The sequence below is a fragment of the Oncorhynchus tshawytscha genome, linkage group LG13, assembly GCF_018296145.1.
Source record: "Oncorhynchus tshawytscha isolate Ot180627B linkage group LG13, Otsh_v2.0, whole genome shotgun sequence".
Taxonomy (NCBI): Eukaryota; Metazoa; Chordata; class Actinopteri; order Salmoniformes; family Salmonidae; genus Oncorhynchus; species Oncorhynchus tshawytscha.
In genome coordinates, this window is record NC_056441.1 from 69,627,543 (window position 1) to 69,643,129 (window position 15,587).

Sequence of the window (15,587 nt, forward strand, 5' to 3'; positions counted from 1 at the left end):
ATAGACACAGACAGAAACAGAGACACAGACAGAAACAGAGAACAGACAGAAACAGAGAACAGACAGAAACAGAGACAAAGCGAGAAACAGAGACAAAGACAGAAGCAGAGACACAGACAGAAGCAGAGACACAGACAGAAGCAGAGACACAGACAGAAGCAGACACAGACAGAAACATATACACAGACAGAAACAGAGACACAGACAGAAACAGAGACACAGACAGAAACAGAGACAAAGATAGAAACAAAGACAGAAGCAGAGACACAGACAGAAGCAGAGACACAGACAGTAACAGAGACACAGACAGAAAGAGAGATACAGGCAGAAAGAGAGACACAGGCAGAAAGAGAAACAGAGACAGAAACAGAGACAAAGAGAGAAACAGAGACAAAGAGAGAAACAGAGACATAGAGAGAAACAGAGAACAGACAGAAACATAGACACAGACAGAAACAGAGACACAGACAGCAGCAGAGAACAGACAGAAACAGAGAACAGACAGAAACAGAGAAAGAGAGAAACAGAGACAAAGAGAGAAACAGAGACAAAGACAGAAGCAGAGACACAGACAGAAGCAGAGACACAGACAGAAGCAGAGACACAGACAAGCAGAGACACAGACAGAAGCAGAGACACAGACAGTAACAGAGGCACAGACAGAAACAGAGACACAGACAGAAACAGAGACACAGAGAGAAACAGAGACACAGACAGAAACAGAGACAGAGAGAAACAGAAACAGAGACAAAGAGAGAAACAGAGACACAGACAGAAACATAGACACAGACAGAAACATAGACACAGACAGAAACAGAGACACAGACAGAAACAGAGAACAGACAGAAACAGAGAACAGACAGAAACAGAGACAAAGAGAGAAACAGAGACAAAGACAGAAGCAGAGACACAGACAGAAGCAGAGACACAGACAGAAGCAGAGACACAGACAGAAGCAGAGACACAGACAGAAGCAGAGACACAGACAGTAACAGAGGCACAGACAGTAACAGAGGTACAGACAGAAACAGAGACACAGACAGAAACCGAGACAAAGAGAGAAACAGAAACAGAGACAAAGAGAGAAACAGAGACACAGAGAGAAACAGCCACAGAGAGAAACAGACACAGAGAGAAACAGAGACACAGACAGAAGCAGAGACACAGACAGAAGCAGAGACACAGACAGAAACAGAGACACAGAGAGAAACAGAGACACAGAGAGAAACAGAGACACAGAGAGAAACAGAGACACAGAGAGAAACAGAGAACAGACAGAAACAGAGACACAGACAGAAACAGAGACACAGACAGAAACAGAAACAGAGACAAAGAGAGAAACAGAGACACAGACAGAAACAGAGACACAGACAGAAACAGAGACAGAAACAGAAATGGAGACACAGACAGAAACAGAGACACAGACAGAAACAGAGACACAGACAGAAACAGAGACACAGACAGAAACAGAGACACAGACAGAAACAGACACAGACAGAAACAGAGACAGAGAGAAACAGAAACGGAGACAAAGAGAGAAACAGAGACACAGACAGAAACAGAGACACAGAGAGAAACAGAGACACAGAGAGAAACAGAGACACAGAGAAAAACAGAGACGGAGAGAAACAGAGACAGAGAGAGATACAGACACACAGAGAGAAACAGAGACACAGAGAGAAACAGAGACCGAGAGAAACAGAGAGATACAGAGACACAGAGAGGAACAGACACAGAAAGAAACAGAGACACAGAAAGAAACAGAGACACAGAGAGAAACAGAGACACAGAGAGAAACAAAGACAGTGAGAGAAACAGAAATACAGAGAGAACCAGAGACACAGAGACAGAGAAACAGAGACACAGAGAAAAACAGAGACAGAGAGACATATACAGGGAGACAGAGACACAGAGAGAAACAGAGTCACAGAGAGAAACAGAGACACAGAGACAGAGAAAAACAGAGACAGAGAGAAACAGAGACACAGAGAGAAATAGAGACACAGAGACAGAGAAACAGAGACACAGAGACAGAGAAAAACAGAGACAGAGAAAAACAGAGACAGAGAGAAACAGAGAGAGAGAGAGAACCAGAGACACAGAGGAAAACAGAGACACAGAGAAACAGAGACAGAGAGAGAGGACACACAAATACACAAAGAGTGTATTCTCAGTACAGCGCACACAGCCGTTTCCCTTTCTTCTCCCTCAATCACTCCTCTGTGTGATTTCTGAGATCAATTGAGGAGTAACGTAAAATGACTTATTGACTTTAACAGGGAAGGTTATTTATAACATCAACGGCTACTGCATGTTACACTAGCCTGACTGGTTTATGGACCAAGCCAAGGAGGGTTAGTGCTGCAAACATTTATTATCCCCTTGGCTGACGTCATCATTGGCTGTTTTGTATTCGTGCAATTTTAAGTAATGATATGGCAATTAAGTTTACCAGTGATTACTTCGAGTATTTCAATAACGTAAATTCAATGGGTATAGATGCTAGAAAGAACATAATAATAAATAAAAAAAACATTTAAATCACAAAAATCACTCTTTTATCTTATACAATTATGAATAAATATAGATTTGAATTCAGCTCTAACTACATAGCGTACAACGGGTACAAGTCCAAATGAGCACATTACAGCTCTCCTCTCTCTGGTCTGGCTGATGAGGATCTGTCCCCTGTAATGGATTTCTCTGTTCTACAGATGAGACCAAACTTCCTCAGGGTTGGAAACGTATGTCCCTCCTTGGGTGCATGGTGGGTTTACAGAAGAGTTGCACATCGCCAAGACCTCACCGGTAATGATCGCCGCCCTCTTTATCATGCCTTTGTTATGGAGTTGCTAAATGATCACACGTTTATTTAGTCATCAATCGAAGTCGAGGGGTATCAGAGAGCTGTATAATCCAAAGGCCCCCTGGCTTAATTCGTTAGCCTCAGGGTTTGGGAGGGAGACCAAACAGCCCTGTGCCTCTGCCTCTGCTCTCCAGGCCTCATCACATTTTGCACCCTGCCTCACAGACGTAAGCATAATATGTTCTCTCACTACTCCCATTATTGGACAGAACATTATAGATTAATGTCCAGCTTTCATAAGAAAGACTGGGAGAATAAGGGGAAAGAAATGGAATAGTACGCAAGGGAGAGCGAATAAGACTGAATATAAATGTATTTAGTGGAGTTTAAATATATGAAGTGGAGATGATACAAAAGCCAAGCCTCTCTCTCATACCAGAACCTGCTTTGAAGACCATTAGAGAATCAAAATGGCTCGCTCTCAATGAGTTCAAATAGAATGCAGAAATGCCTTGTGCTAGGCCCTCATCCGGATTCAATACATGAAAGGGGACAGATGAAATGCAGACCTGGGGATAAAAAATGTAAAAAAAGCTTAATTAATACACATTATTTTTATTTTCAGCGTCTTAAGTGGTCCTTTAGCGAAGGGTATCTTTTGTGAATTTTCCATGAAAAAGACTATTTTATCGAGAGTTAGGGGATTCTATGAGCTGATGCTATTCAAGTCCTCTGAATGACTTTCTACCACAACAGATGAGACCACAGGGTCATCAGGTACAGTGTACCACCAATACTAGTCCAAAAATAATGTTGTGTATCAAGCACCATAGACACTATAGATCCGCTACATCAAATAGATTCTTTGCCAGGATCACATATGCCACTAACAGTCTATTTCCTGAAGGGAGAATAAAGTAATGCTCTCTCTGCAGGCAGTGAAACCAATTACCCAAAGTACCACAATCCAGAAATACGTACTTCACTGTGTGAGCTAAAAGCACTACATTTTGAAAGGTGCGTGTCCATCAATCAGACATGGCAGCTTGTCCTGCTAGTTAAAGTATAAGTAGACACAACAGATCAAAGTAGCAAACTAGCCTGCTGACCACCCCCACACCTGGTCTGGTGGGCTGCTGTACTGTATACATCATGTCCTGGATGAGCTCCTGCATTACCCCATCTCGCTCTCCCTGCTCCTTGAGCTCTGGTCCCTGGAGAGGACTGGGGCTTGCGCCAACAGCTGGGCATCTGGCTGGGAGCAGCTGTTATCTGCCTGGGGCAGGAGAGCAGGAGTCAGGAGGTAAAACCTCAATATCCCTCCCCTTTCACCTAACAAATGCCTTCCTCCCTCCCAGCATTTTGTGCCCACGCAGAGCAGTCAGGGTACTCTCATCTTTGAGACAGTTGAATCCTGGCAGCCGTGGTAAACCTAGCATTTACCTCAGCTACTGGGTTCACCAACGCCTGCAATTGCAACCATTAGCACGGTTAAATTAACAGATTTCCAGGTAGCAGCCGGTGTAGGCAGCAGACAGAGACACCTTCTTTTAGTCTATGGCTAAACCACCAGGCCCGGAGCCACTGCAACTAGGTGTGTCATTTTAAAAAAGTGACACAATTGCCCACTTTTTTTTTTTTACCCCTCCAACATACAGTTGTCTCAGCTGACAAAGGCTCCACATTGCCACACACTGATGGTGCAGCATGATGCTGACCTGGGAAGCATTTGATATGCAGCATTCCAGACACACAGAGGTCTCTGAAGTGACAAGGCCAGAAAAATAAAACATCAACAAAAACAATGAGAGGAGACACAATCACATGTTCTCGTTCGACCTATGGGGGAGATGGTAGAAATATTATGCTTGGCATGTATCCGAATCACAAACCAATAGTGTCAGATGCTAAAAACGGCCACTCCCCTCAACTCCCACTTTCCCTCACTTCTATTGTTCATTCAAATGAAGACAGTACTCCATGCTGTTGTTGGTGACTTCTTGTCCTCCCTTAATAAAGTTGTGATTGCCTTCTAACAGGTGAACACAGTTGTTATGGTGCCTCTGACCTGCCGCTGTCCCCTTCACACAAACTCAACTCATTAGACAGTCAATGAATGCCTTTATAATTAACTCCAAATGGACTCCTTTAAATGGACTCCTTTAAGCAATTAAAGGGAAGAATGGATGCTTTGTGGCAAGGAAACATTTGGCTCTGACATCTTTGCTGTCGAATAACCTTGGCTTCCTCTTCACCACTGTATTACTGGGTGAATTACTGTATGTCTAACACTCTCACTACTGCAGCAATAATACCAACAACCACTCAGTGCTCCTCCCTCGTATAGTTAGCATATTTCAAGGTCTGCGTGAGCTATTAGGAGCCTAAATGAATTGATGAGAAGAAATGAATGGGAGTATAAAAGCTTCAATTTGTTTCAATGTGGCATAATCCATCAAATGCATTTCAATACATCTATTTTTTTTATAAAGCCTGTTTTAGATCAGCAGTTGTCACAAGGTGCTTATACAGAAAGTGCTTAGTCAATTATGTCATTGTTCCATAACTCAAGGAAGAATGCAAAAAACAGAATGAATTGTTTGGCTATTTTATGTTATGGTTGGGCAAGTTACATCTGAATTAATTGGGAATGAAGGTAAAACTTTATTGTAATAATGTAACGCTGGAGAGATTTTTAAGTAACATAAAAAACAATTAGATGTTGGCACTGCACATGGCCCTCTAGAGGCCTCCTCACACTATTAAAAATGGATCCTGTTCTATGGTGCTTAGCTTATTAAGATGTCATATGTGCAAACATTGCTGGTTTGAGGTGAATACCCCTGTGGTACATTCTTCTGTGTACAGTCTATTCGCCCTGTCGCTCTTTAGCTGTCGATGGCTCTTTAGTGCCTATCGAGGGCTACAGAGAGTGCTTCACAAACATATTGTGCTTTTTCACATAATTAGGCTGGAGGGATTTCATTAAAAACACTGGCGTGGGGGCTTTCTACTTGCACCAGTAATACTGAAGCAATCTAGCTATTGCCTGTCTCTCTCTCTCCCTGTCTCTCTCCCTGTCTCTCTCCCTGTCTCTCTCTCTCTCTAAGCTCTCAATTACAAACAGCATATCAGGATCCAAGTGTTTATGAACAACATGAAATATTTTATTTTGTATGTATACTGCTTGGTGCGTGGCTACAGTTTAAGATTTTTGTTTGATTATCTCCAGGGGTCATGTCCACTATTAAAAGTTTACAATTCATACTGTATATTTTTATTCCATAGAAATTATGAGAGCAAGTTTATAAATTGAACTACTAGCCAGTTTGGCCATCATAATCATGCAAAAAAAAAAACATGAATAAAGTGAGAAAGTGTTTACTTTTGTGATTTTAATAACTGAATTCCTTTCTTACTGCATAATGCAAGAAGCAAAATAAATGTACAGTACTGTCCAATTAGATTATAGAGTAGAGAGTACTGATCTGAACGCAATTATTCCAGTCCTTTAATGGTTCTGTCTTCTATGCCCCCCTCTTCTCCCTACTCCCCTGTCGACCGAGCCAGCTCCACACCCGCTCCAGCCCAGGACACTGACCTGGGTTCAGCAGAGGATAATAGAATTCCTCCATCCTCCTACCCATTACTTACTGCGGGCCTGAGCTCTATGTAAATATTTGTACAACAATTTCCATGCAGATCCAGCTTGGTCAGTACAACCGGCTGATGCTCCACCAGTGGACTGCACATTAACACCTGGTAAATATGTACAGTATAAAATAACAGAATACTCAGATGATTGAGATATGGTGGAGTAGAGGCCTTAGGTTAGGTGGTGTTCAATCTCCCGGAGCCAAATCGCTATATCCCAGCAGGGTGTTCTGATTTACAAGTGCTAAATGCATACCCTCTGTTGGTAAATACAGATTATGTTTTATAAAATAGACATAGCAACTAAATACATTGATATTGAGTTCATGTTTTATAAATCAACTTGCTCAAACACAAAATAAGGTTTACAATAGCTAGTTCAATTATCTGTAATCCCATTGAATTGACAGGATCTTTAGGAGATTAAAGTGTTTTACAAAAGTTTGAGCAATTGACAAGTCAAATTGAACTAAAAGTAATTGATGTTCTCTGTAAATTCTCCTTAATTGAATTGTAACTTCAATTTAAAAAATGCTTTACTTTGATAGATGGTCATATACCACAGTAATGATAGGGCTCTAAATGGTTTACTTTGATAGATGGTCATATACCACAGTAATGATAGGGCTCTAAATGGTTTACTTTGATAGATGGTCATATACCACAGTAATGATAGGGCTCTAAATGGTTTACTTTGATAGATGGTCATATACCACAGTAATGATAGGGCTCTAAATGGTTTAAAGAAGAGACAAGAGGAGGAAAATATTAAAACCACATCTCTGATATAAAGCGTGCTATACAATATGTATCTCCTCTACACTCTAGAACCTAAAACTGTCATTTGGCTGTCCCCATAGGAGAACCCTTTGAAGAACTCTTTCTGATTCTAGGTAGAACCATTTTGGGTTCCATGTAGAACCCTTTCCACAGAGGGTTTTACATGGAACCCAAAAGGTTTCTACATGGAACCAAAAATAGTTATACTTCGAACCAAAAAGGGTTCTCCTATAGGGACTGCCGAAGAACCCATTTGGAACCCTTTTTTTCCTAAGAGTGTAGAGCTGTAGTGAACATTTAAAATCAAATAAAATAATTTCAACTTTATTTAACCAGGTAGGTCAGTTGAGAACAAATTCTCATTTACAACTGTGACCTGGCTAAGATAAAGCAAAGCGGTGCGACTAAAAACAACAAAGAGTTCCACAAAAGTACATTCAATAACACAAACATCTATTTACCGTGTGTGCAAATGGAGTAAGGAGATAAGGCAATAAATAGGCCATAGTAGAGAAGTAATTACAATTTAGCAAATTCACACTGAAGTGATAGATGTGCAGATGTTGATGTGCAAGTAGAAATACTGGTGTGCAAAAGAGCAAAAAAGTAAATAAAAACAATATGGGGATGAGGTAGGTAGTTGGGTGTGCTATTTACAGATGGGCTATGTACAGCTGCAGCGATCAGTAAGCTGCTCAGATAGCTAATGCTTAAAGTTAGTGAGGGAGATATAAGTCTCCAACTTCAGCGATTTTTGCAATTCGTTCCAGTCATTGGCAGCAGAGAACTGGAAGTAAAGGCGGCCAAAGGTGGTGTTGGCTTTGGGGAAGACCAGTGAGATATACCTGCTGGAACGCGTGCTACGGGTGGGTGTTGTTATGGTGACCAGTGACCTGAGATAAGGCGGAGCTTTACCTAGCAAAGACTTATAGATGACCTGGAGCCAGTGGGTCTGGCGTAGAATATGTAGCGAGGACTAGCCGACGAGAGCATACAGGTCGCAGTGGTGGGTGGTGTATGGGGCTTTGGTGACAAAATGGATGGCATGGTGATAGACTGCATCCAGTTTGCTGAGTAGAGTGTTGGAGACTATTTTGTAAATTACATCGCCGAAGTCAAGGATCGGTAGGATAGTCAGTTTTACGAGGGTATGTTTGGCAGCATGAGTGAAGGAGGCTTTGTTTTGCGAAATAGGAAGCCAATTCTAGATTTAATTTTGGATTGGGGATGCTCAATATGAGTCTGGAAGGAGAGTTCCAGTCTAACCAGACACCTCGGTATTTGTAGTTTTCCACATATTCTAAGTCAGAACCGTGCAGAGTAGTGACGCTAGTTGGGCGGGCAGGTGCAGGCAGCGATCGCTTGAAGAGCATGCATTTAGTTTTACTAGCGTTTAAGAGCAGTTGGAGGCCACGGAAGGGGTGTTGCATGGCATTGAAGCTCATTTGGAGGTTTGTTATTAACACAGTGTCCAAAGAAGGGCCAGATGTATACAGAATGGTGTCGTCTGCGTAGAGGTGGATAAAGGAATCACCCGCAGTAAGAGCGACATCATTGATGTATACAGAGAAAAGAGTTGGCCCGGGAATTGAACCCTGTGGTACCCCCATAGAGACGGCCAGAGGTCCAGACAATAGGCCCTCTTTGACACACTGAACTCTATCTGAGAAGTAGTTGGTGAACCAGGCGAGGCAGTCATTTGAGATTTCAAGGCTGTTGAGTCAGCCAATAAGAATACAGTGATTGCCAGAGTCAAAAGCCTTGGCCAGGTCGATGAAGACGGCTGCACAGTACTGTCTTTTATCGATGGCGGTTATGATATCATTCAGTACCTTGAGCATGTCTGAGGTGCACCCGTGACCAGTTTTGAAACCAGATTGCACAGCGGAGAAGGTACGGTGGGATTCGAAATGGTCAGTGGCTTTCGAAGACTTTAGAAAGGCAGGGCAGGATGAATATAGGTCTGTAACAGTTTGGGTCTAGAGTGTCTCCCCCTTTGAAGAGGGCGATGACCACGGCAGCTTTCCAGTCTTTAGGATACTGTAACTACTGTTGAAATATCAAAGTTTTCCCTGAATTACAACCACAATGTCAATACACTCTTAGGGGTTTTTCCAAAACACTGACTGCCAGCTATGAGGTAAATTAGGGCTACAATCATAGAACTAGCAGGGCATTGGGTTTGACTATGTAGCAAACTATAATGACCTCAAGATACCTGCCGTGGTCAGAGGGCCATCAATAGCATAGCTAAACACCGGGCTACATGAGCAATATCCACAGCCAGCTACTGCAAATTCATCCAGATGGGAGATAACATGCTGATATCAGTGGGCTGGGGAGGTTAGACAGGCAGAATAATCACAACACATAGCACACTGTATTCATTATTGAATGGTTCCTTATGAGGCCACAAATTCAGTCTGAATAACCTGCATGTGGATGTATTGAACTGTCTGTGAGGACATAGAAAATGGATACGATGATAATGGAATGGGAGAGATGGTACACACTACATAGTATAAAGGAATTTAAAGGACACATAGCATTGCATTGCATTAAAGATCAGGAAATTACATATAAATAAGTTCCTAAATCATATTTCACTTCCATATTGTGCAAACACACACTATCCCCTCTGCTTCCTTGGCCAGGCAACAGCTGTGTTTGGTGCAAGTGGAAGAGCAGCTAATGAGCCAAACACAACGCTTGACAATTCACATCTGCTGCCACTCTCCAACCTCTGCCAGCACCCCAGCCTGACTGGGCCTCCCTGGACAGGGGCCTACGGCCAGAGCCCACACCTGGGAACGACACACACACAAATAAACTCACCTTAAAAAGGCATTATACTCACAGACACACGGCAAGGATTTAGACTGGAGACTACATCCATTCACATCCCTCATCCAACAGCAGACACAAATCAAGGGCCATTACATGTTTTCCAGGGAAGTGGTTAGGGACATAGCGTTGATGGCCATCACGTCAACTTCTGATTCCTATTGTCTCTGGTATCCACCTGAGAGCAACGTGAAACCCCTCTGTGACAGCCATTGCTGCTGCTCATTTCAGGCTCAAAACATGTGTCTGTGACAGAGGCAGCAGAGAGAAAGTTACCAGGGCTGACTTGGTTCTCCAATGCGAGCGGCATTGTGGCTCCAGGACTTTACTCATGTTCTCCCCTCAGGCTGCTCTCTCACAAAGTCAGCCCAGCCATTGGTGGCGCAACCTGGGGTTCAGAAAGCTCCCCTTAGGCCTATCTGTCCAGAAGGCTCATTAAACCAGTGCTGGCCCAGTCCAAATCGACCACCAGACCACCCATACCTACTTTATGTGGTTGTGTGAGTCACAGCATGTGAGGCGGAGGGGGATACAGTATATGGATTGCTATTCAAATATTTTTCTGGAGACAGTGATGATTGTATGCTTGGCTAGGCACCAGGCCTCTCTACCTACTGGGCCATCTGGATGGTCTGTGAGAGCAGTATGGTAGAACAGAACGGCTAGCTTCCCAACGTCAACGTGTGCATATATAGACCAAGATGAGTGGGTATGCATGAGAACGCACATATGCAGACATAAGCACGCATGTTCATGTCTACACACACACACACACACACACACACACACACACACACACACACACACACACACACACACACACACACACACACACACACACACTACAGCGATCCCATCTGGTGCCTTAACTTTGTGACAAGTTGCCATGCTGTGACTGTGTCATGGTAAAGTCTGTGTACAGTGCTGTCGTAGTACAGGGCTGAAAAGCTGTACTGTAAAGGGATCTGCAAGGTGTTTTTGATGCGTAGTCTGTGACCTTTAAACATCAAAAAATGGTTCACCTACTGGTTTAACCTGACCACACACCAACACACACACACACACACACACGAAGACATGCACCCACACATGCAGTAGACACACATGCAGAAAACACATTAAACTAACAAAGCTTCCCAGCAGACACCTGCTGAAACAGTATCTAAAATCAATTCAAATGTTATTGGTCACATGCACATGGTTAGCAGATGTTATTGCGAGTGTAGCGAGATGCCTGTGCTTCTAGTTCCGACAGTGCAGCAATATCTAACATGTAATCTAACAATTCCACAACAACTACCTAATACACACAAATCTAACCTGACCACACACAAATCCTCCGTCATCCAGGTTTACACAGGGTCTTATCCCCCTAAAAATGTCTGTCTTTCTCTAATTGCATTTGATAACAATTTTGTCAAGGCTCTTCTGGCAGCCGACATGCGGTGGTCCCACCAGCAGCTGTGGCTAATTAGCTGCTATCGCTAGCTCTTTTGGCTCTCCCTCTACTGCATCCCCTGGCCCATTCCATCCTAAGTATAAATTATTGGATTGTCGAGGATAGCTAGAGCTGGCAAAGGAGTGAGCGAGAGATTGAGGGTGGTGAGAAAGAGTACGAAGGGAAGAGAGATTGAGGGTGAAATGGTGAATAGGACTCAGATTACCATTCCTTGATTATGTGTTCACGGCTTTCCAAAGTGTTGTCCTTGGCCATAACAAAAGAGGTTGTTAAGCCAACACAAGGTCACGATAACTCTTCCAATCACTCTAGTCAATGTGTTTCTTTATTGACTCCAGTGAAATTGACTCAATGCACTCTCACCCTGGCTCAATGGTGTGTGATCTTCCAATAGTCTCTGCACTGATACATTCCACTCAGCGTGTAGTTGCCTGCTTCCAGGCATTCTGAGACATTACAATGACCTAAAGGTCATTCACTGACCTTAAATTATTAGTAGAAGTTTAGCTTGTGCTAGAGCTAGTGTTTTGTTGGAGTGGAGAAAACGTTAAGGGACAAAAGACGGATCTGTCTAACATAAGATGTTACACAGAGACCAAAGCCCAAACACAGTTGGAAACAAAATGGCTATATATAAAAACTAGTGTAAACAGCCTTCCAACAACCCAATAAGGATAGTGACTGTAGCCTCTGAGCACAATAACATAAGGTGTCGGAGTGCAAGTGAATTACCCTGATGGAAAATGGTCCGAAAGCAAACCGTTGCCTCACTATATATCACATTCCAATGATAAAAATGCAATTTCAGAATGGGGGGGGCATGCACTCCTCCCCAGTGAAAGTTACGCCCCTGTAACAAATGGTTAAAATTTGAACCTTCAAGATTCAAATAAAATGGTCTCACATGGGCAAGATGTAGACAGCTCATTTAAGGGAGGGAGATTCATCTTGAGCTTTTCTGGGCTAATGGCTCTTCAAAGACTTGGTCCACAGCCACTGGAGAACAGTTATTTTGCTAAGAAATTACTCCACTGGCATATGTTAATCAAATAGCATCAGCTTACGAGAGAATTGTGAGACAGATAGGGTAGAGATAATAAATACCATCAGGAAACATTCCCTTAGATTTGATTGATCTCACATCTGTGCATACGGAAGCTAGCTCCTCTACAATTAGTCAAGTTTACAATTTGCTTGTAACTTTTTGACAGCTTTCAAAAATGCAAATCTTCTCCTGAATATTTACAATTTCTTCAGATATTGTTTACATTGGGCAATGTCGATCAATAACATGGCAACAGAAACATCTATTTGTGGAATATGGCGTTATTAATTTAAGTAGGCCATCTAGTGGAGAGTGGATCTACTACATTAGAGAGACAGCAAAAGTCCTATACTGTAGCTTGCTGTAGCAGAACATCTTAAACACTATAACCCAAAAGAGCGTACATGTATTAGGTATGGCTACACTCCCATATCACTAAATTATGTATGAGAATCATTAGTATGGTCACTCTCACAGAGATCCTATTCTCCTCAAATCAAATCACGTTTTATTTGTCACATGCACCAAATACAACCGTGCCGTGAAATGCTTACTTACAAAGTGGCAGGCAGCCTAGTGGTTAGAGCGTTCGGGTCAGTAACCGAAAGGTTGCTGTATCGAATCCCCAAGCTGACAAGGTACAAATCTGTCATTCTGCTCCTGAACAAGGCAGCAAACCCACTGTTCCCCTGTAGGCTGTCATTGTAAACAAGAATTTGTTTTTAGCTGACTTGCCTAGTTAAATGAAATGAGAAAAAACAAGCCATTAACCAACAATGGTACTGAGTCAATGTGCGGTGGTACAGGTTAGTTGAGGCAATTATTCTTTATTCTATGGCTACTGTATTCTCCCTCTCCCTCCACAGGACTTATATAGTGGGGCACTATAGTAACATGTTCTTCCCTAGCAAATAGAAGTTACAGCATAGTTATTTGAAAAGAATATGAGATTCTTACGCATGTGACTACATACTGAGTCACGGTGCATCAATCACTTAGGAGTTTGAGTGAAAGATTGTCATTGGACATCACTTTTCACCATCTGAAGGCTGATGGATGATAATAGATAACTGTGGCAAATCAGATTTATCTTCACTGTAACTATTCACAAAGACGCTCCTGTCAATACTTACTCTGTATGCATTGATTTTTAACATTTTTAAATTTCACCTTTATTTAACCAGGTAGGCTAGTTGAAAACAAGTTCTCATTTACAACTGCGACCTGGCCAAGATAAAGCAAAGTATCCAACACTGTTTTTTTCCTTCAAGTTCTGTATCACAGGAAGATGGAAAGATAGACACCTGACAAAACCTGAAACATAGTAGTCAAATTGACAGGACTCTGGGCTAATTTGCTCTGCTGTATCTAACCTTACATTACACTGCTCACTTCTGTCAAGGGCTTGTTCCCTATGCTGCAGGTAGAAAGGGATCTGAATAAAAGACACATTAAAGTAGACAGTCTTTTCTGTATCAGACAACAGGTGTTGCAGTACAGTTTGAACATTATGCCAACCATGCTATTGGTGTCATGGGGAGAAGAACCAGAGGTGGATTCATATTTAATCAAGATAGATGATGCAAATGTGCTCGAGTGTTGCATTCTGTATTCACTGGCTTCCTCACTACGCCCACACACACAAGCTCTCGGCACAGCCAAGGTGTGAGGTGTTCAGAGGAAAGTGTTGCAAGGGGAAAGTGTAAAACATGTCACTGGCACCAATAACAACAACTTTGCTTTTGACTTCGTAGTTCTTGCCGCTACCTTCACAGGTCAAAAACATCTGAAACTTTTTCTGTTATTATTCTATGTGTTAGATTTAGCTAATTGTAAAAACACTTTATGGCTCAACACTTTCTGTCAGGATAGAAGCTGGATAGAAGCTGGATAGAAGCTGGATGTGGGCTGGGAGCCAGATGAAATAAAATAAAGCAAATAGAACCCAAAACTGTGACCCCATTTAAAATGATCAGAGAGTGCCATTTTCAAGTCGCCCTTCATCTCTGATAGCCTGAAAAACCATTGATTTTCTTTCCCGCGATGCCTTCATGAACCCTCTTTCTCCAAACCTGCCATTCTCCCCTCCGGATGTGGGAGCTATTAAAAGGCTGAACCCCGGACTCCTCTGAATGACAAACTGCCCTTTGGACAAAATTCTTCATAAATCACCTAAACAATGGCGTGCGCCCCGGTGCCACGCTTGACGGATTGGAGATGGATGACGGGAGCTGCGGGGAAAAGCCAAATGACGCACCCCATTAGCTGTGGGGTATGGTTATTCACATCGATAAACTGTTCAAATCGATAAGCTGCAATCCTGTCCTGAACAGAGGTCACCCCCCTTGAGGTTGAGGCCACCTCCCTTGAGGTGCAGACATGTCTAATAATGACATCAGTGCTGTCTGTTAACCACACCTCTATTTGGTAACTCTGATGCATTCTTGACACATCCCCCTCACCTACACATCCACAACAACTAGAGTTAAGCAAGTGACCAATCATGTCCCATCTCAACCTGTCTGGGCTGCAATTTTTCTGTGAAAAAACTACATATCTCTGGATATGTGTAATATCAGTGAATAGTATTGACAGCTCCTAATTGATAATCTTTCCTACCATTGAAAGGGGTGCATTCTCTTTAAGGAATTGTATTGTGCTTTAGGTAGTTGATAAATATGCTCAAATGGTGGCACCAATGAATCTCTATAGTAGGAAAAGAAATCACTTTCACATTCAAAGTGTGCCATCCTACTGTGCCCAGACCTAAAAACATGGCATCAGGGGGTTGCTTTGATGGATGTTTTTTGAGTAATAACTTAGCTTGCTGTGCTACTTCCTCCAGGTCCATGCGCTGCATCCTATCTGGGTGAAGACAAAGCTAATACTGGGGGACGGGCAACAGCGATGTGAGGGATCACTGTGGACGGGCTGACCACGGGGAAGCTGGGCTCATGCCGGGTGTGATATGTACATCTATGACCAGAAGCTCTAGGCTG

General features: G+C 42.7%; 1 protein-coding gene across 1 annotated transcript in view; it reads right to left on the reverse strand.

Moving 5' to 3' along the window:
• The window catches only part of LOC112266151 (kin of IRRE-like protein 3), a 132,226-nt gene extending 121,832 nt beyond the window's left edge, over nucleotides 1-10,394 (reverse strand). Inside the window, exons 1-2 of the mRNA XM_042294953.1 lie at nucleotides 10,361-10,394; nucleotides 9,982-10,044 (exon numbers count right to left, since the gene is read on the reverse strand). Of these exons, the coding sequence (XP_042150887.1) occupies nucleotides 9,982-10,044; nucleotides 10,361-10,394 (97 nt within the window). The remainder of the gene's footprint in view (nucleotides 1-9,981; nucleotides 10,045-10,360) is intronic.
• Between the last annotated feature and the right edge of the window lie 5,193 nt (nucleotides 10,395-15,587).